This window comes from Hippopotamus amphibius, chromosome 3 (assembly GCF_030028045.1).
Source record: "Hippopotamus amphibius kiboko isolate mHipAmp2 chromosome 3, mHipAmp2.hap2, whole genome shotgun sequence".
Lineage (NCBI taxonomy): Eukaryota > Metazoa > Chordata > Mammalia > Artiodactyla > Hippopotamidae > Hippopotamus > Hippopotamus amphibius.
This window is the reverse complement of record NC_080188.1, coordinates 170080995-170101331: the sequence shown is the minus strand read 5'-3', so window position 1 is coordinate 170101331 and position 20337 is coordinate 170080995. Positions and strand designations below refer to the sequence as shown.

Genomic DNA, 20337 nt, shown 5'->3' with positions numbered 1-20337 from the left:
AGCATCAGAAGTTTCTATTTCTTGTTTTTTGCTTGTAAAGTAACAATCTTAGAAGAATGTGTCACATGACTTTAAAGCAGGATAGAATCCTTTTCCTGATTTACACACAGTGTTTAAAGAAAACGATTATCCGGACTTCCCTGGTAGTGCAGTGGTTAAGAATCCGCCTGCCAATGCAGGGCACAGGTTGGGGCCCTGGGCTGGGAAGATCCCACATGCCATGGAGCAACTAAGCCCGTGTGCCACAACTACTGAAGCCCACACGCCTAGAGCCCGTGCTCCTCAACAAGAGAAGCCATTGCGATGAGAAGCCTGCGCACTGCAATGAAGAGTAGCCCCTGCTCACTGCAACCAGAGAAAGCCTGTACACAGCAATGAACACCCAACATAGTCAATAAATAAATACACAAATTTATAAAAAAAAAAAAAGATTATCCAAGAAATTTCATACATAACATACAAAATTTAAGATCTTTTGTTAAATAATACAAACTGACCTTAAAAAATTTTTAATTTTGTCAAAAATACATGACATAAAATTGATCATCTTAGCCATCTCTAAGTGTACAGTTTAGTAGTGTTAAGCATATTCACATTGTTGTGCAACCAGCCCCCATAACTTTTTCATCTTGTAAAGCTGAAACTCTATACCTATTTAATAACAACTCCCCATTTTCCACACCCTCCGGCTCCTGACAACCATGATTCTATGAATTTGACCGCTCTAGATACCTCATGTAATGGAATCGCACAGTATTTATCCTTTCGTGACTGCCTTACTTCACTTAGCACAATGACCTCAAAGTCATCCATGTTCCAGCACGTGTCAGAATTTCCTTCCTTTTTAAGGCTGAATAATATTCCATTACATGTATATACCGCATTTTTTGCATCCATTCATCCATCAGTGGACACTTAGGTGCCTTCTACCTTTGGCTGCTGTGAACAGTGCTGCTGTGAACATTGGTGTGCAAATATGTCTTTGAGATCCTGCTTTCAATTCTTTTGGATATAGAACCAGAAATAGAATTGCTGGATCATATAGTAATTTTTTGTTTAATTTTCTGAGGAACCTCCATACTGTTATCCACAGCATGCCATTTTACACTCCAAAATGATTTTTAACTTGTAACTAGAGTAAATAAGCTACAGAAATTAAAATATTTAAAAGAAATAATATTTTGAGAAAAACTAATAAGAACAACAACAAAAATCCACAGCTTTATATTGAGACACAACACTTTGCCCTACTAACTACTCCTGTGGGAGAAAGGTTATTATCTGGCACTAATTCAGACACTTAACAGATTTTAAAGATTATACACATAAAAATTTATTTCCTGCCATTTATTATCCTTCTAGAGATACCACCAAGTCAGTTTCATGTTAAGAAAAAGTTTCTCAAGTGAAAGTTTTCAGGATTTAATAAACACACACACACAAATGTATATATACACACCTACACGTATATATACATATACATATATGTATATATCCCTATTGTTGAAGACCAGAAAAGAACTTACCTGATGATTTCTTCGTGATACAGAGAACTAACAACTGGCCCACCAAAACCAGTATTTGTTTCTCTTCCTTTCTTCTCTGGTGACTGTGGGGAGAAAAAAAAGGTAGAAAAAAGACACATGAATTAGAACAGCGTGCATTTAAACAAGTTACAAAATAATACTCTGCTAAGAAACACTAAATATTTGATGATCCACCATTTTCCAAGGCCCTAGTGACAGTTTTAGGATGGTATCAGAAGGGCAAGAGGACTCTCAGGTCATCACAGCAGCAGAATGAATACCCTCTAGCAAGCTAAGGTTATTCCACTACTGCCTTCTGGAGCCACCTAAAGGCTGTTCCCCTAGCTGATTATGTTAGCTATGTTCATTGTGGAAAACACAGACATTCAGTGTGAAAAAATGAAAACAAAATATGAAATATAAATACCAGATCTGAATGTAATCAGGAAAACCATATGTAGATTAACAAAATTAAAGTTCCCAAATAAGAAAGAAACTGAACTGTAATAAAATTTAAAATTTAACCATAAAAAAATAAAGAAAATATTTTTTAGGTGGCAAGAAGGAAGGAAGAGAAGGTAGAAGGGGGAGAGGAAGGGAGGTTGAGATCTAAAATAAAAGAAAAAAGAAAAATAAAAGAAAAAAAGGAAACTTATGGAAACACTTTCCAAAATCAAGTTTCACTAGGCTCTGCCCCTCTGTTCTCAAAAAGCACAGGTTAAGATTAAATTTAAAAATAAGATTCTTCCAAAACATGTATGTAGAAGCAGTGAACTTGGATGTTACTATTATCTGAAAGATCAAATTGTGATCTGTGCAAAAGCCCACATCTCTTGCAATATTGATAGTTTTTAGGCCAGGACACCCTACAAAAATAAAAACTCTGACTCTGAACATACATATTATCTTAGAGTCAAAATTAAATACTATTATTATTTAATTTGACTGCAAAATAATTAGTTTCACTTCAGAAAAACATAGACAGTTTCCCATACATGTTTTTTTTTTTTTTTTTAATTACTTTAAAGAAGGGGTTTTGCTTTATTGTTGTTACTTTTTTTGTTTGTTTCTTTTGGTCTGGGAAACACTGGGCTGAGGAAAAAATCCTGGAGGCAGCATATTCTGTCAGTTCTTAACACCACTAAGGGAACTAAAGTTTCAAGAAATTGTAAAAATTTTTGAGGTGAAGAAATCAGTTATCAATTTATGACAGAAACAAAGGTATAATGTCATAAACAACTACCATCATGATTAAATAATAAAGTATATAAACTACAATAACCTGATGTTGGCAAAAAAAAGTAGCACAAAGTAAATGCAAGTTCCCTCTCTTCTCCGAGGACCATTCTTAGAGAATAAATGCTGCGAAGAATTTTCAGGATAGAGAATGTTTTCACTTATACTGAAAAAGCACAATCCAAAGGGAGAACTTACTTTATTTAATCCAATTACATTCTAAATACATATTCCATTAGTAGGATAAAGTTGAAACATACTTGCTGCTCAAGAGATGCTTGCTAAATGAATAACAGAATTGGAAATGAGCAAACTAGATACCAAAGGAAAAAGAAAGAGATAGAGTAAGTATACAGTGTCAGGCATAGTTTCCTGAAAAAGAAGTGACTCCAAGAACGTAACATAGCAGAAAATCTAGGTGACCCTGGGTTTGCAATCACTTTTTAGAAACAACACCAATATCATGATCTATGAAAGAAAAAACTGATGTTAGTGTTTATTAAAATTAGAAATGTCTGCTATGTGAAAGACACTGTTAAGAGAATGAAATGACAAACCAAAAACTGGGGGAAAAAAACCTTTGCAAAACACACACCTATTAAAGGACTGGCATTTAAAATATACTTTAAAAGACTCTTAAAACTCAACAATAAGAAAGCAAACAGAAAATTATAGGCCAATATTGATAATGAACATAGATGTAAAAATCCTCAAGAAAATATCAGCAAATCGAATTCAGCAAAACATTAAAAGGCTTAAACACCATGAGCAAGTGGGATTTATCCTAGGAATCCAAAGAGTTGCTCAACACCCACAAATCAATCAATGTGATACACCACATTAACAAAATTAAGGATAAAGAGCATATGATCATCTCAACAGATGCAGAAAAAGCATTTCATAAAATTCATTACCCATTCATGTTAAAACTCTGAACAAAGAAGGTACAGAGGGAAGGTACCTCAACATAATAAAGGCCACATATGACAAGCCCACGACTAATATCATACTCAAAAGTAAAAAGCTGAAAGCTTTACCTCTAAGATCAGGAACAAGACGAGGATGCCCATTCTTACCACTTTTATTCAACACTGTTTTGGAAGTCCTAGCCATAGCAATTAGGCAAGGAAAAGAAATAAAGGCATCCAAACTAGAAAGGAAGAAGTAAGATTATCTCCTTTCATAGACAACATGATCTTATACACAGAAAACTCTAAAGACATACCCCCCCCATAAATCTGTTAAAAGTACTGTGATTCCAGAGAAGTTGCAGATTACAAAATTAACACACTAAAATCATGTCATGCCTGAGGGATTCAGAAAATTAAAGTTTTCTAATATTAAAAAGTGATGAGGGGGACTTCCTAGGTGGTGCAGTGGTTAAGAATCCTCCTGCCAATGCAGGGGACATAGGTTCGATCCCTGATCCAGGAGGATCCCACATGCTGCGGAGCAACTAAGCCCGTGTACCACAATTACTAAGCCTGCTCTCTAGAGCCTGTGAGCTACAACTATTGAGCCCACATGCTACAACTACTGCAGCCCACAGGCCTAGAGCCCGTGCTCCGCAACAAGAGAAGCCACTGCAATGAGGAGCCCGTGCACCACAATAAAGAGTAGCCTCTGCTCACCGCAACCAGAGAAAGCCTGTGCACAGTAATGAAGACCCAACTAGCCAATAAGTAAATAAATTTATTTTTTTAAAAAAGTGATGAGTGCTATAGAAAAAAAATTAGTATGGGAAGAGGGTTGGAATTTTAAATAAGATGGTCTGGGAGGGCCTCACTGAGAAGGTCATTTGAATAAAGACATAAAGGAAGTAAACAAGTGAGTACTGCAGATATCTGGGGGAAATTGTCCCAGGAATAGGAAACAGCTATTGCAAAGGCCCTGTGGTGAGGGTATGCTCTGAATGTTAGAGAACTTAATTAATGTTTTTTAGGAGGCAAGACTAGAGGCAAAAACACACAGTTGTTCACAAGACATAGTTTCTATTGGTGTCATTCACTGGAACTGTTATTGTGAAGTAGGCAATTTAGAATAGATACCTGTTGTTTACTTGACAACTATTTGCTGTGAAAATACATACCAGTAATTAGGAGTTATATGGTACTGGAAAGGGCTGAGAATATTTCTTTTTCACTTAGTTAATAGCTTTTATTTTTTTAGAGTAGTTTTAGGTTTAAAGAAAAATGAGCAGAAGGTACAGAGAATTCCCACATACCCCTCTCCCCCAATTTTCCCCTATTATTAACATCTTGCATTAGTGTGATACATTTGTTATAATAAATGGGCCAACGTTTATACATTGTTATTAAAAATCCATAGTCTACATCAGGGCTCACCTTTTGTGCTGTATAGAGGTTTTGACAAGTGTATAATGACGTGTCCACATGACAACATCATTCAGAATAGTCTCACTGCCCTAAAATGCCTATGCTCCAGTTATTCATCCCTTTCTCCCTCTGAAGCCCTGGCAACTACTGGTCTTTTTACTGTCCTCACAGTTTTATCTCTTCCAGAACATCATATAGTTGGAATCATACAGTAGTAATCTTTTCTTTCACTTAGCAATATGTTATTTTATGTTCCTTTATGTCTTCATGGTTTGATAGCCCATTTCTTTTTTAAAAAACCTCTTAGTTATAAAAAAAAACAAAACAAAAACCCCCCAAAACATAAAACTTATCGTCTTAACTATTTCATGTATAAAGTTCAGTAGTGTTAACTACATTTTACCTCCCTCGTGTCAAAACACAAGATTTTTCTCCAATCTTCACCATAAGAATGTGGTGGGCCCTGGGGGTCAAAACCCATGGAACCCTCCTAAGCCTGAGCCCCTGGAAGCTTTCAGCTCTTGAGCTAGTCCACACTCAGTCTGCAGCGATGCATCAATTACTATTTAAGTGTTCCTACCAGTTTATGGTTCAAACAGCTTTTGTTCCCAATAAGCACATCTCGAGTGTGATTCTATGTATTCACCTGTCACCATTTGAGGAGTGGCAGTTTGCCCTGTGAACTCAAATCTCAGAATAAGCTAAGAATAGTCCATGATTTTTCAGTTTGATCAAATTTTTGTTGTTGTTGAAGACGGGTGAGATGATTTCCATGTTCTTTATATGTCAGAGCTGAAACTGGAAATTCAATTATCTTTTGAAGAAATTTTAAAATGAAAAAAAAAAGGCTTATATTTACCCATATATTTATCACTTCCAGTTGTCTTCATTCCTTTAAGCAGGTCCAAATCTCCATCTTATATACTTTTCCTTTTGCCTGAGAAAGTTCCTTCAACATTTATTGTAGTGCATGTCAGTCAGCAATGAATTATCTCTGCTTTTGTATGTCTGAAAAGTCTTTATTGTACCCCCACTTTTTTTTTGGATTGACATGAGATTCACACAATATAAAATAAGCCGTTTAAAAATAAATAGTTAGCACAGGGAACTTTACTCGGTGCTCTGTAGTGACCTAAATGGGAAGGAAATCCAAAAAAGAGGAGAGATATATATATATGGCTGATTCACTTTGCTGTACAGCAGAAACTGACACAGCAGTGTAAAGCAACTATACTCCAATTTTTAAAAAATTAAAAATTAAAAAAGTTTCCCCCTAAAATATATACATTATATATAATTATATATATTTATATGTAATGTATATATTTATATATAAATACATTTACATGTTAAAAATATATATTTATACATATACACATACACACAAATGAGTGGCATTTAGTACATTCACAGTGTTGTACAACCACCACCTCTATTTAATTCCAAAACATTTCCACCATCCCAAGAGAAGTCCTTGAGCCCATTAAGCAATCACTCTCATTCCTCTTCCTCCTAACCCTAGCAGCCACCAATCGGCTTTCTGTCTCTATGGATTCATCCATTCTAGATACTTAATAATAATGGCATTACACAGTATGTGATCACATGCAAGCATGTATCAGTACTTCGTTCCTTCCTACAGTTGAGTAATACTCTAATGTATATATATACTCTATATTATATATCCATTTATCAGTTGATGGACATTTGGACTGTTTGCACCTTTGGCTATTATGGTGCTATGAACATTTGTGTACTGCTATTTGAGTACCTGTTTTCAATTCTTTTGGGTATATACCTAGGAGCAGAATTGTTGGGTCATATGGTAATTCTGTGTTTAACTTTTGGAAGAACTACCAAACTATTTTCCACAGCACCTACACCATTTTACATTCCCACCAACAATATAAGGTGGTTCCAATTTCTCCACATCCTTGCCAATACTTGTTACTGTCTTTTTTATTATAATCATCTTAATGTGTGTGAAGTAACAGCTCGTGATTTTGATTTGCAGTTCCCTAATTACTAATATTGCATGTGATTGTGGGCCATTCTCTTTGGAGAAATGTCTATATTCAAGTCCTTCACTCATTTATTAGTTATCTTTAATGAGTTATTTATATATTCTGGATACTAGATCTTTATCAGATATATGATTTGCAATTATTTCCTCCCTTTCTGTAGGATTTTTTTTTTACCTTTTTTGGATACTATTTTTGAAGCAGAAAAGTTTTAATATTGATGAAGTCCTGTTTACCATCTTTTCTTTGGTTGCCTGTGTTTTTGCTGTCATATCTAAGAATTCATAGCCAAATCAAAAATCACTGAGATAAATACCTATTTACTTCAAAGTCAATATAGTTCTAATTCATATGTTTTTAGATTATTGATCCCTTTTGAGTGAATTTTTGTATACAGTGTGATATAAGGATGCGCCTTCATTCTTTTGCACATGGATATCTGGTTGTCCCAGCATCATTTGTTTAAGAGATTATTCTTCTCCACTGAATGTTCTTGGCATCTTTATTGAAAATCAATTGACCATAAATGTGAGGGTTTATTTCTGGACTCAGTTCTATTCCAGTGGTCCATGTGTCTATCTTTATGCCAGTACAACACTGCTTTAATTACTGTAATTTTGTACTAAGTTTCGAAACTGCAGGTGTGAATTCTCCAATTTTGTTCTTTTTCAATATTGTTTTGACTATTTGAGCCCCTTTATAATTCCGTATATATTTGAGGATCAGCTTTTCCATTTCTGCAAAAATGGCAGTTGGAATTTTGATAGATTGCATTGAATCTGTAGGTCACTTTAGGTAGTACTGCCATCTTAACAATATAAAATCTTGCAATCTATGAACATGCAATCTCTCCATTTATCTAGGTCTTCTTTGTCTCAGTAACGGTTTATAGTTTTCTGTGTAAAATCTTTCACCTCCTTTTAAAACTATTCCTGGGTATTTCATTATTTTGGATGCTACTGTAAATGGAATAGTTTCTTTAGTTTCCATTTTGGGGTGTTCACTGCAGGTGTATGTTAACACAACTGAGTTTTGCATGTTGATCTTGTATCTTGCAAGTTAGCTGAATTTGTTTATTAACTCGGGTAGTTTTTTGGTGGTGTTTTGGATTTTCTGTATTTAGGATCATGTTATCTGTGAACAGAGATAGTTTTACTTCTTCCTTTCCAATATGGATGCCATTTATTTTCTTTTTCTTGTCTAATTGCTCTGGCTAGAATTTACAGTGCATGGCAAAAGCAAGCACCCTTGTTTTATTCCTGATCTTAAGGGGAAAGCTTTCCATTTTTCACCCTTGAGTATAATGTTACCTGTGAGTTTTTTATAAGCGACCATTTTCATGGTAAGCAAACCACCTTTATTTCTGAAAGCTATTTTAATGGGTATAGAATTATAAGTTGATAGTTTTTTTTCTTTTGATGTTGCCCCTATTGATTTCAGACTTCTGAAGAGAAGTCTGCTGCAGGTTTATCTTTATTCCTCTGTATCTTTTTATTTTTGGTATGCATGCTTTTAATAGTTTCTCTTTTTCACTAATTTTCAACAATTTGATTATGATGTCATGGTATTTTCTTTACATTTCTTCTGCTTGATGTTCATTGAGCTTCCTGTTCTACTGGTGTATGGCAGTGATTCTCAAGTAAGGGAGTTTCTCCCTTTCTCCCTCCCTCTCTCCCTCCCTCCCTCCCTCCCTTCCTTCCTCCCTCCCCTCCTTTCTCCCTCCCTCCCTCCCTCCCCCCCCTTCCTTCCTTCCTTCCTTCCTCTCTCTCTCTTTCTTTCTTTCTGCCCCTATCCTCTACTTGGTTATCACGAGTGGATCGTCTCATTGGCATCTAATGAGGAAAGACCAGGGTTATTACTAAACATCCTACAATGCACAGGACACCCCTCCATAGCAAAGAATTACCCAGCCCCAAATGTCAATAATGCAAAGGCTGAAAAACTCTGGTTTATGGTTTCATCAAATGTTTAAAATTCTCAGCCATTATTTACTAAATTTTTTTTCTGTCTTCTCTCTCACTTTCTTTCTTCTTTATGGGATTCCAATTAGATGTATACTTGTTCAGTCTTTTTATGCTCTGTGCTTCATTTAGTTTCACTTTTATATTTTTAAGTTCACTGATTTTTTCTTATGCAATGTCTAATTTGCCGTTAATTCTTTCCAGTGTATTTTTCATTTCAGATATTAACTCTCCTCTCTAGAAGTTCTACTTGGGTCTTTTTGTATCTTCCATATCTTTTCACATTGTGTTCATGTTTTCCTCTATTTTCTTGAATATACAGAATATATTTATAATAGCTGTTTTTGATCTCCATCATTTCTGTGTCTGCTTTCACTGACAGTCTTTTCTCCTGGTTATGGATATTTTCCTGCTACTTTTCCATGCTTGAAAGACTTTTACTGTAAGCCACCTATTATAAATATTACACTCTTTTTTTTGTTGGATTTTGCTGTGTTCCTTTAAATTATGTTAGTTGGGGGGGGGGGTGAATTGGGAGATTGGGATTGCCCTATATACATTACTAATAAGAAAAAAAATACCAAATTGTGCACTCTAAATATATGCAGTTTATTGCATGTTAACGGCATCTCAATAAAAATTCTTAAAATAAATAAATAAATAAATAAATTGTTAGACTCCGGGTGTTAATTCAGTTACGTGGAATCAATTTGATCCTTTCAAGACTCATTTTCAAGCTTTGTTAAGGCAAGTGCAGAGCAGTCTTTAATCCAGAGTTTAATTTAGCACCAGTACTGAAGTGAAATCCTTCAGAGGCCTCTACCATATGCCCCATATATTACATTTTCTCTTCATTCTGACCAGTAGGAATGAAATAGTCTCAGTCCTATGTCAACTCCAGGAATTGTTTGGCTTGCTGTTTTCTTGTACTTCATTTTCCAGCCTGTTAGTTGCCTCTCACACATACACAGATGAGTATTCAGCCAGAAAGACTATTCTGTAGATCTCTGAAACTCTCCCTTTGTGTGCAAGAACATCCTCTCTAGTATTTGGCCCTGTGTGTTCATTCTGGCTCAAAATGGTAAGGTGGCCAGGCTCTTTTGGATTCCCCCCTCACTGTACTGAAATTGCTTCCAGATAATAAGCTGAGGAAATTGCAGGGCTTACTTTGTTTCTCTTCTCTCATATTTTCACACTACTTTTAGTGCAATGTCTGAAAATCATTATTTCAACTACTGTCTTGTTTTCTTCCTGTTTTTAATAAAAGGGTAAATCTTGTCCCTATTACACCACCATGCCCAAAAGCAGAAGTTTCAAAAACATTAATTTAAAAACCAACATAATATTCCATGCAGTAATATACCATAATTTACTTAACCATTATCTGACAACTATTTAGGTATTTTCACTTTTTCATTCATAAATAAAGATATGATGAATACCTTTGTACATAAAGCATAATATAGTTTTAATTAAAATCTTTAGGGAAAAAACCAACTCTATAATTTGATTATAGCACATTCTAAATGTATTTCTTCCTGGGATTAATTCCTCTTTCTGAAGCAACTGCCAAGGCATATCAGAATGCTGGTGACAATTTTGGGAGGATGGGGTGGGAGATTATATTATAGGAAAAAATAATATTTTAAAAATAATCTGCCATTATCAGATTAAATTCAGAATAAAGCTGCCAAAGATGCATTAGTTTTCTTCTCCATCCACTTCATCTATAAGAAAGGCTAAACTTTGGCTACCTTTACTCTCTTGATTTCCACTCCAATGAAACGCTTCTCACAGAGGTTTAAGAAGTTTATTCCATTTCTCTCTACTCAAAATCCATTAAGTTATTTTTATGTTGCATCAGCAGTTAAAGAAAGAGACTCCAATTTGGCAGCCAATAGGATAAAATTTGCCAATTCTTATATTGCCTCAGACTATATTATTTGAGACACTGAAATGCTCCTTCACTCAAGGGGGAAAGAACAAGTTGTTGGCTGAATCTTTACCACTTGGTTCAGATTCTACCTCAGTCAGTTGCTGGGTCAAGATGTAAAACTTCGTAAAACTTACTCTTCTATCTGAAAAATAACTATTCCAAAGATTATCAGGCTAATATGCACAAGGAGGGGGTTTCTTGCTCCCAAGTGCTACCTTTCTTGGCTTCTGTTTTATCGGTTTGCTGGCTTAATTTGTTTACAGGTCATAGCTGTAGGAATTTGGGTAAATTATTCTGCCTTAGTTTCCTCATTTACAAAAATAAGAGTAATAGTACCTATCTCATATGGGTGTTTTCAAGATTTAAAATATATATGTAAAACAGAACAGTGCCCAGCACAAAGTAGACACTGCATAAGTGTTAGCTGATATATAATTATTATTATCAGTCACAATATGGCCATTTCTCCAAAGTGAAAATGTCTCAGCAACACAGATACAAGATATTTCGATGGGGTAACCAAAATATGGAACCACAAGTCTTTATCTAATAGCTTTAAACTTCTGATTCTCCTGGTAAAACAACATATCCCCAAACCAACCAACCAACCAACCAACCAGTGAAATTGTCATTAAAGAAGAAAAAAAAAAAGGAAACTAGGACTTAAGGAGTGTCTTCCATGTGCTTTACACTTTATATACATTATCCAATTCCAACTTCAAAACAATCCCATAAAATTGGCCTTTTTACTGTATCTCATGTAATCTAAGACATCATCAATTATAAGAAGAACCATTATTTTCTATAATGCTAAGAAAACAGGGATGTCCCTGGTGTGCAGTTGTTGGGAATCTGTTTGCCAATGCAGGGGACATGGGTTCGATCCTTGGTCTGGGAAGATCCCACATGCTGCGGCGCAACTAAGTGTGTAAGCCACAACTACTAAGCCTGTGCTCTAGAGCCCGAGAGCCACAACTACTGAAGCCGGCACACCTAGAGCTCATGCTCCACAACAAGAGAAGCCACTGCAATGAGAAGCCTGCACACCACAATGAAGACTAGCCCCCAGCTCACCATAACTAGAGAAAGCCCACACACAGCAACAAAGACCTAATGCAGCCAATAAATTATTAATTTAAAAAGAAAATCAGAGCTAATTAAATATAGTACACCATCAACTTCAAAACATATCCATAATTTTTAAATGTTAAAAACTGAATAAATGTTTGCCTTATATTTGATAAAATATAACTCCATTTTACAGATTAGAAAACTGAAGATAAGAGAGGTGAAGTACCCAATGCCACACAGTAAATACAGAACTGAGTTCCAAACCAAGATCTTCTGGTATCCAAAGACTGTGTTCTTTCTATTAAACTACACTACCTCTCCAAGCTACTTTAGAAACCATCATCAAATATTTACAAATACTCTGAGTTAAAATTTTATTGTATCTCAAGTATACATTTAAAAGATTTTTAAGAAAAGTACTTATCAGTTCAAAAGGAAACTTTAAAATTAAAATAGATATGTTTTGGCACAAAAACAGAAATATAGATCAATGGAACAGGAGAGAAAGCCCAGAGATAAACTATGGTCAACTAATCTATGACAAAGGGAGGCAAGGACATACAATGGAGAAAAGACAGCCTCTTCAATAAGTGATGCTGGGAAACTGGACAGCTACATGTAAAAGAATGAAATTAGAACACCCCCTAACACCATACACAAAAATAAACTCAAAATGGATTAAAGACCTAAATATAAGGCCAGACACTATAAAACTCCTAGAGGAAAACATACGAAGAACACTCTTGGACATAAATCACAGCAATATTTTTTTTGACCCACTTCCTAGAGTAATGGAAATAAAAACAAAAATAAACAAGTGGGACCTAATGAAATGTAAAAGCTTTTGCACAGCAAAGGAAACTATAAACAAGGCAAAAAGACAACTCTCAGGATGGGAGAAAATATTTGCAAATGAATCAACAGACAAAGGATTAATCTCCAAAATATATAAACAGTTCATGCAGCTCAATATCAAAAAAACAAACTACCCAATCAAAAAATGGGCATTAGACCTAAACAGGCATTTCTCCAAAGAAGACATATAGATGGCCAAGAGGCACATGTTCAACATCACTAATTATTAGAGAAATGCAAATCAAAACTACAATGAAGTATCACCTCACACTGGTAAGAATGGGCATCATCAGAAAATCTAGAAACAATAAATGCTAGAGAGGGTGTGGGAAAAAAGGGAACTCTCTTGCACTGTTGGTGGGAATGTAAATTGATACAGCCACTATGGAGAAGAGTATGGAGGTTCCTTGCAAAACTAGAAATGAAATTACCATATGACCCAGCAATCCCACTGCTGGGCATATACCCATAGAACAGCATAATTCAAAAAGACATATGCACCCCAATGTTCACTGCAGCACTATTTACAATAGCAAGGTTATGGAAGCAACATAAGTGTCCATCAACAGATGAATGGATAAAAAAGATGTGGTGCATAAATACAATGGAATATTACTCAGCCGTAAAAAGGAACAAAATTGGACATTTGTAGAGACATGGATGGACCTAGAGACTGTCATACACAGTGAAGTCAGTCAGAAAGTGAAAAAAAAATATATTGATGCATATATGCAGAATCTAGAAAAATGGTACAGATCAACCTGTTTGCAAGGCAGAAACAGACACAGATGTAGAAAACAAACATATGAATACAAAGGGAGGAAAGTGGTGGGAGGGGGGTTGGGCTGGGATGCATTGGGAGATTGGGACTGCCATATATACATTACTAATTAAAAAAAATCAAATTGTACACTTTAAATATATGCAGTTTATTGTATGTCAATTATATCTCAATAAAAGTTCTTAAAATTTAAAAAAAATTAATAGACATGTTAATGCTAACATTTTTGAGGCTAAGTTATTATGATATATTACGCACAACTTAATCAAATAGACTAATAAGATAGTTCTAAGCCTTTAAAAAGGAAACTTTTCTAATAATCCCTTTAAAATAGTCACTGCAATTTTTTCCCTGAAACATGAAGTTATTCATTTTCACATACAAAAGTAAGAATACTAATCTTACCTTATCTATTATCTGTCATAAAGAGCATTTAAAAAAAAACTTTACCGTGAAAATACTGTTGGTTGCTATACATAGCAGTAATACAAAATTTTTCAATAAACTCCATAAACCTGTTTTTAAATCTTAGCTTCTCTTAAAATTACAAACATACAGCACAGTTTAAAACAATCATCTCCTAAAACTTTAAAAACAACAGATATTTAATAAAAATGTCAATTATCTAGAAATATTACATAAATGCTTAAATTGTTACTGGAAAATAATTTCAGATAAAAGGGAAAAAAAGTGGAAATAATATGTGCAAGTGGATATTTTATCCAAACCTCCAAATTTCAACATTTCCTAACATCTTATATGTGTGTGTGTGTGTATACTACATATATTAACTTAAAAAGTGATGCAGACTTTTAAAAGACGAAAAAAATTTAAAAACACCTTTTTTGTGCCAAATGCTTTAATCTGCATCACTAAGACATATGAGATAATTTTTCCAGATAACATAGTAAACAAAACTCATAAAATCCTTATAATCCACCAAGTAAATTTCATCACTTTGTACAACAAAACAAAGCAAAAAAAATCTCAAATTACTCTTTTATCACTCTATAATGGAATTCAAGAATGAATGTATTAATTTTAATCTTCTTAATTCCCTGGCTATTATCAATTGTCTTGGTTACAGAGTACTTTAAGGCACAAAATATTATCTCGTACACATGCCCAGCTTCTACTGTACAATATGTAAGGCACTTATCTTTGTGAAGTATTTTTACTCAATTTAATGTTGTTTTTAAATGCCTCTCATGGAAGATTACCTTCAGGTTATTATAACTAACTTTCTAGAAATGTAACAATGGTCAAGATTTAAATGTTCTTTGGCAAATTATTCTGAATATAGTATTTATCATACTATAAAGAAATTATAACTTTTCTTAGATTTTAAGCACCAAAGCAAATCATAAAAGACCAACAAATTCAAGTACTTAAACTGGCATTTCTGTAATAATGTAGTAAAAATAAATAAGAAAAGATGGAACTGCATTTTAAGCAAATAAAATGAATGGCTAATATTTCTATACTATTCTAAGCAATATATCCAAATGACCTCATATGTAAGAAAAACATTAAGATCCAATAAACAGACCATGGTTATGAGCAGGCAATAATTAGTATCTGAAGTGACACAGATGTTTACGATTTTATTCACATACATACACATAAATATCAATAATGTTGTATCACTACTTGGAAAAAAGTTCAACATCCATAATCATTTAAGGAAATGCAAATTAAAACAACAACAAGCAATGGATTTTAAACTAATTCCATTAGGATAACAAAATTATCCAAATTGGTAAAACTATAGTGAAACAGGTACTAAGTTAATGGCCCTAATGCTCCTTTAAAATGGTATTACTCTCTTGGATAGCAATAATCCTACCAAGACGCATAAAAATATTAGCACACTTATTTTAACCATTAATACAGCTTTGGGATAGTATAAGAAAAAAATACAATTCTGAATTATAGAAACTTTGTATAGGTTTCAACCATAATTCTTTCTGTTGCTCTTCTTTACATGAAATTAACATTCTTGAATTTTTAAGACAGAAACGTGAGTTAGAATACAGTTTAAGTTATATAACTCATTTTCTGTTATTTTCATGAAGTAATTAAAAATCTGGCCCCTAGGATACTCTCAAGATCACTTGGCTCTTGTCCCCTCTCCCACTCTTTTCTGGTTTCTTTTTCCTTTTGGATTAAATTCTCTGCAGATTCCTCTCAGCATGGGGCTGTGAACTGGAAGGAAAGTTTTGGCTGGTTAATGTTGGAACTCTAGAGCTCCAGAAAACCTTACCATGAACCCCCTATACTCTTCACCTGTGGGCAATTTTAGGCTTCTGCCATCCTCAAGCCAGTTAGACTCCCTACTGTTTCCTTCTGCTTCCTCCTACAGAGATGCCAATGATACACAAATCTTGGAGCTGTTGATAGTTTGTCCCTAGTTTCTCTGATCAATTAGTTTTGTTATAAATATTGTCCAAGAGCTTTTGGTTATGCTATTCTAGTTATTCTGTTAAGGATTCGGGAAAATTCAAAAACTATGCTACAACCACTGTCATCTTTCCAGAATTCCAATAATTCGGAATGATTTGTGACAGAATGCATGAATGGGAATACACAAATGAATAGATTAGTATGGCTAAACTAAGTGTATTTCCATTCCATTCTCTTCCATTACTTTTGCCTCCATTTAACCAACTGTCTTAATAAGATGGGTGATTTCACGAAAGAGAGGTACAGAGACTGATAAGGCAAGGCACGTTTAGTGGAAAAGGACTTTAAATTGGTAAAGGAGTGAACTACTCAGATAACCAAAAGAAACAATTCCTATTCATTCCTCCTTGGTGTTATTCTGTATTTTGGGGGCCAGAGACAGTTATTTAAGATATTTATTATTTTAGGGGATCTAAAATATACTCTCTGGGGAAATGCTACTTTATCTTTCTGTGCCCCATGTGTTGCAGTCCTGAGATAAACCGTCTGTCTGTTTTGAGCTTAAATAAGAAAAGTAGCCTTACATAGGCAAGGAAATTTTTATTTTCAGCCCTTCTTTCCATTCATCAACATGCTGTTTGATGAAACAAAAACAAATTCCCCCTTTTTTTTCAAATGAAAAGGCAGAGAACCCACTAAAAGTTAAGAATATACCTGGATATTTACCCTCAAGTTTCTTTTTGAGTGATTAATTCCCAAATGGACATAGTAATTTGTTTCCATTTCAAGAAGTTACAAAAAGAACAAAAAATTAAAGAAAATATAAAGAAATATAAAGATAAGAAGAAAAGCCAATGAAATAGAAAACAGATGTTCACTAGAGAAAAATCAGCAAAGCCAAAAACTGGTGTTTTGAAAAGGCTGGAAAAATTTTAGCAAGAATAATGAAGAAAGAAGAGAAAAAATGACAAAAGATCAATATTAGAAATGAAAAATGGACATCACTACATAATTAATAAGTGAATCTTATGAACAACTTTAGCCAAATAAATTATTTGGAAAAAATGGACAAATTTCTCAAAAGAATACAATTTACCAAAGCTGAGTCAATAAGAAATGGAACATCTGAATAGTCCCATATCTATTAAAGAAATTTAATTTTTAAAAAAACCTTACTGCAAAGAAAACCTCAGTCCTGGATAGCTTCACCATTACATTCTTTCAATTTTATTTAAGTAAGAAATAATGCCAATATTACACAAACTTTTCTGGAAAATAGAATAAGAGGGAACACGTCCCATTTCTTTTTATAAGACCAAAATAACTTAGACACTTAAGCCTGGCAAGAATGATACAAAAAAGGAAAATATAAGATAATTGCTCTCATTAAAATAGGTGAAAAAAAATCCTTAAAAATACATTAATAGGGACTTCCCTGGTGGCGCGCTGGTTAAGAATCCGCCTGCCATTAAAAAAAAAAAAAAAAAAAAAGAATCCGCCTGCCAACGTAGGGGACACGGGTTTGATCCCTGGCCTGGGAAGATGCTACATGCCACATCTAAGAGCAACTAAGCCCGTGCACCACAACTGCTGAGCCTGTGCTCTATAGCCCACGAGCTGCAACTATTGAACCCTCGAGCCACAACTACTGAAGCCCGTGTGCCTAGAGCCCATGCTCTGCAACAAGAGAAGCCACTGCAATGAGAAGCCCGTGCACTGACGAAGAGTAACCCCTGCTTGCTGTAACTAGAGAAAGCCTGTGCGCAGCAAAGACCCAATGCAGCCAATTAATTAAATTAATTAAAAAATACATTAATAACAGACTCACTGATACAGAGAACAGGCTTGTGGTTGTCAAGGGGGAGCAGGGATGGGGGAGGTATGGATAGGGAATTTGGGATTAGCAGATGCAAGCTATTCTGTAGAGAATGGACAAACAACAAGGTCCTACTGTATAGCACAGGGAATTATATTCAGTATCCTGTAATAAACTATAATGGAAAAGAATTTAAAAAAAGAAAAGTAGTTCACTCCTTTACCAACTTATAGTATTAGCTCACCCCTTTACCAATTTAAAGTCCAAATGTCACCCTTCTCAATACACCCTACTCTTAACACCCTATTTAAGACTGTAACCTAATACCCCCTTCATCCTATACTCTTACCCTTGTATTCCTGTGGCAGAATTTAAGCTGCAGGAGGGCAAAGGTTTTTGTCTATTTTGCTCACTGATATATTCTACAAATTTAGAACAGTGCCTGGCACATAGAAGGCACTTAAGAAATATTTGTTGAATGCATGAATAAATGGTTAAGAAAAATAAGGCATAGCTTAAAATAAGGTATATTTTCACAAGAGTGAATTTTAGTTAAGTATAAATTTTATAATGACAGAGACTATTCAAATCCTACTCTATTACTTATTAACTCTGTAACTTCAAAATGAATTATTAACTTCCCTAAACTTCAGTTTTCTTGTACAGAAAATGCAGGTAATAATAGTGTCTGCCTTATAGGGTTGTGGTGAGGACTAAATAGAATAATGTACCTAAAGCATTGAGCATAGTGCATGGCTCATAGTAACAGCTCAGTAAATAAAGCTAATAATTTTTTTTCCTGTCTTAAGGTTATTTCAATGAAATAAATAAAGCTGATTTTACAATATAGTGTTAGTTTTAGGTATACAGCAAAGTGACTCAGTTATATATATATTTTTTCAGATTCTTCTCCATTATACATTATTACAAGATACTGAATATAGTTCCCTGTGCTATACAGTCTTTTCTGGATATATGACCAGGAGTGGGATTGCTGGATCATATGGTAGCTCTATTTTCAGGTTTTTAAGGAATCTCCATACTGTTCTCCATAGTGGCTGCACCAATTTACATACCGACCAACAGTGCAGGAGGGTTCCCTTTTCCCCACACCCTCTTCAGCATTTATGCTAATAATTATCTTCATTATTATTGAGTATCTTAACCAAAAGGCGTGTATAAATGGATCAATAATTTCCAGTTAAGTTTCTAGCAGCAAAGTCAGTCTCTGACCCTATCTATCCATATTATATACCACCTTTTCAATAGTTGACTCGAGGTACAAAAAAGTGTGCTAATCAAATCTCCTGATGACAGGGTCATCAGACCCAGATGATACATTCATGATCCAAAAGAATAGCTTAATGTTGGAATAATATGATGAATCAAGTAAATGGAATTTAATATGAGTACACATAAGGTAATGAACTTACTACAGAATAAACATTACATAACAGAATGTGTAAAAAAGACTTGAAATTTTAGTTTTCTGAAAGTTAAAGAACTAACATTGTAATGTGGCTGCCAAAAATGTTCAAGTAATTTTAAGCTACATCCGTAAAGGTACAGTATCCAAACGAGAGAAAAGTTCTATTCTATAATGGTCACACTGTATCTCAAATAGTCTGTTCAATTCCAAAGCCAGACTGTAAGGGAAGTTATTAGAAATTGAAACTTGTTCACACAAGAAGGACTGGGATGGTGGTGGGACTTGATGGTGATGGAGAACAATTTTAGAAATTAGGAATACCTAGCCTGACGAAGAGGAACTTAAAAGCTGTCTTAAAACAATGAAGGACTCTTATGTAGATGAAGAACTGGATTTATTATGTGTAGGCCTAGAAAGCAAAAACAGAATAGATTAGAAAACAACAACAACAACAGTAACAACAAAATAAATCAAAACAGTGAACCAGATTTTGGCCTAATAAAGAAAGAAGCTTCTAATTAGAGTTGTTAAAAAATTGGGCTGACTTCTTCACAAATAGTATATTTCCATCATTAGCAGTCTTCTAATGGAATCTAAAGGACTATAAGTTGGAATAACTTGAGACAGAAAATTAGTTTAGACAATCACTAACATTCTTTCTAACTATAAGATTACAGCCTTAAAATAAGAGAAGAAAGATAAATATGACAATAAAAAAAATATACAAATGGCCAAAAAGCACAGGAAAGGATGCTCAACATCATTAGTCATCAGGGAAATGCAAATAAAAACACGAGACATGACCTCACACTTATTAGGATGCCTATAATCAAAACGACAGGAAATAATGAGTGTTGACAAGGATACAGAGAAATCAGAACCCTCATACACTGTTGGTGGGAATGCAAAATGTTGCAGTCACTTTGGAAAAAAGCCTGGCAATTCCTCATACCCATGAGAAGCGAA

The 20337-nt window shown here is 34.4% G+C and overlaps 1 protein-coding gene across 6 annotated transcripts in view; it reads right to left on the bottom strand.

Moving 5' to 3' along the window:
• ACBD6 (acyl-CoA binding domain containing 6) overlaps positions 1–20337 on the bottom strand; it is a 218938-nt gene that overhangs the window by 148494 nt on the left and 50107 nt on the right. For all 6 annotated transcript variants that reach the window (XM_057726695.1, XM_057726696.1, XM_057726698.1 and 3 more), the window contains one exon: positions 1527–1609. In XM_057726695.1, coding sequence (XP_057582678.1) covers positions 1527–1609 — 83 coding nt within the window. The remainder of the gene's footprint in view (positions 1–1526; positions 1610–20337) is intronic.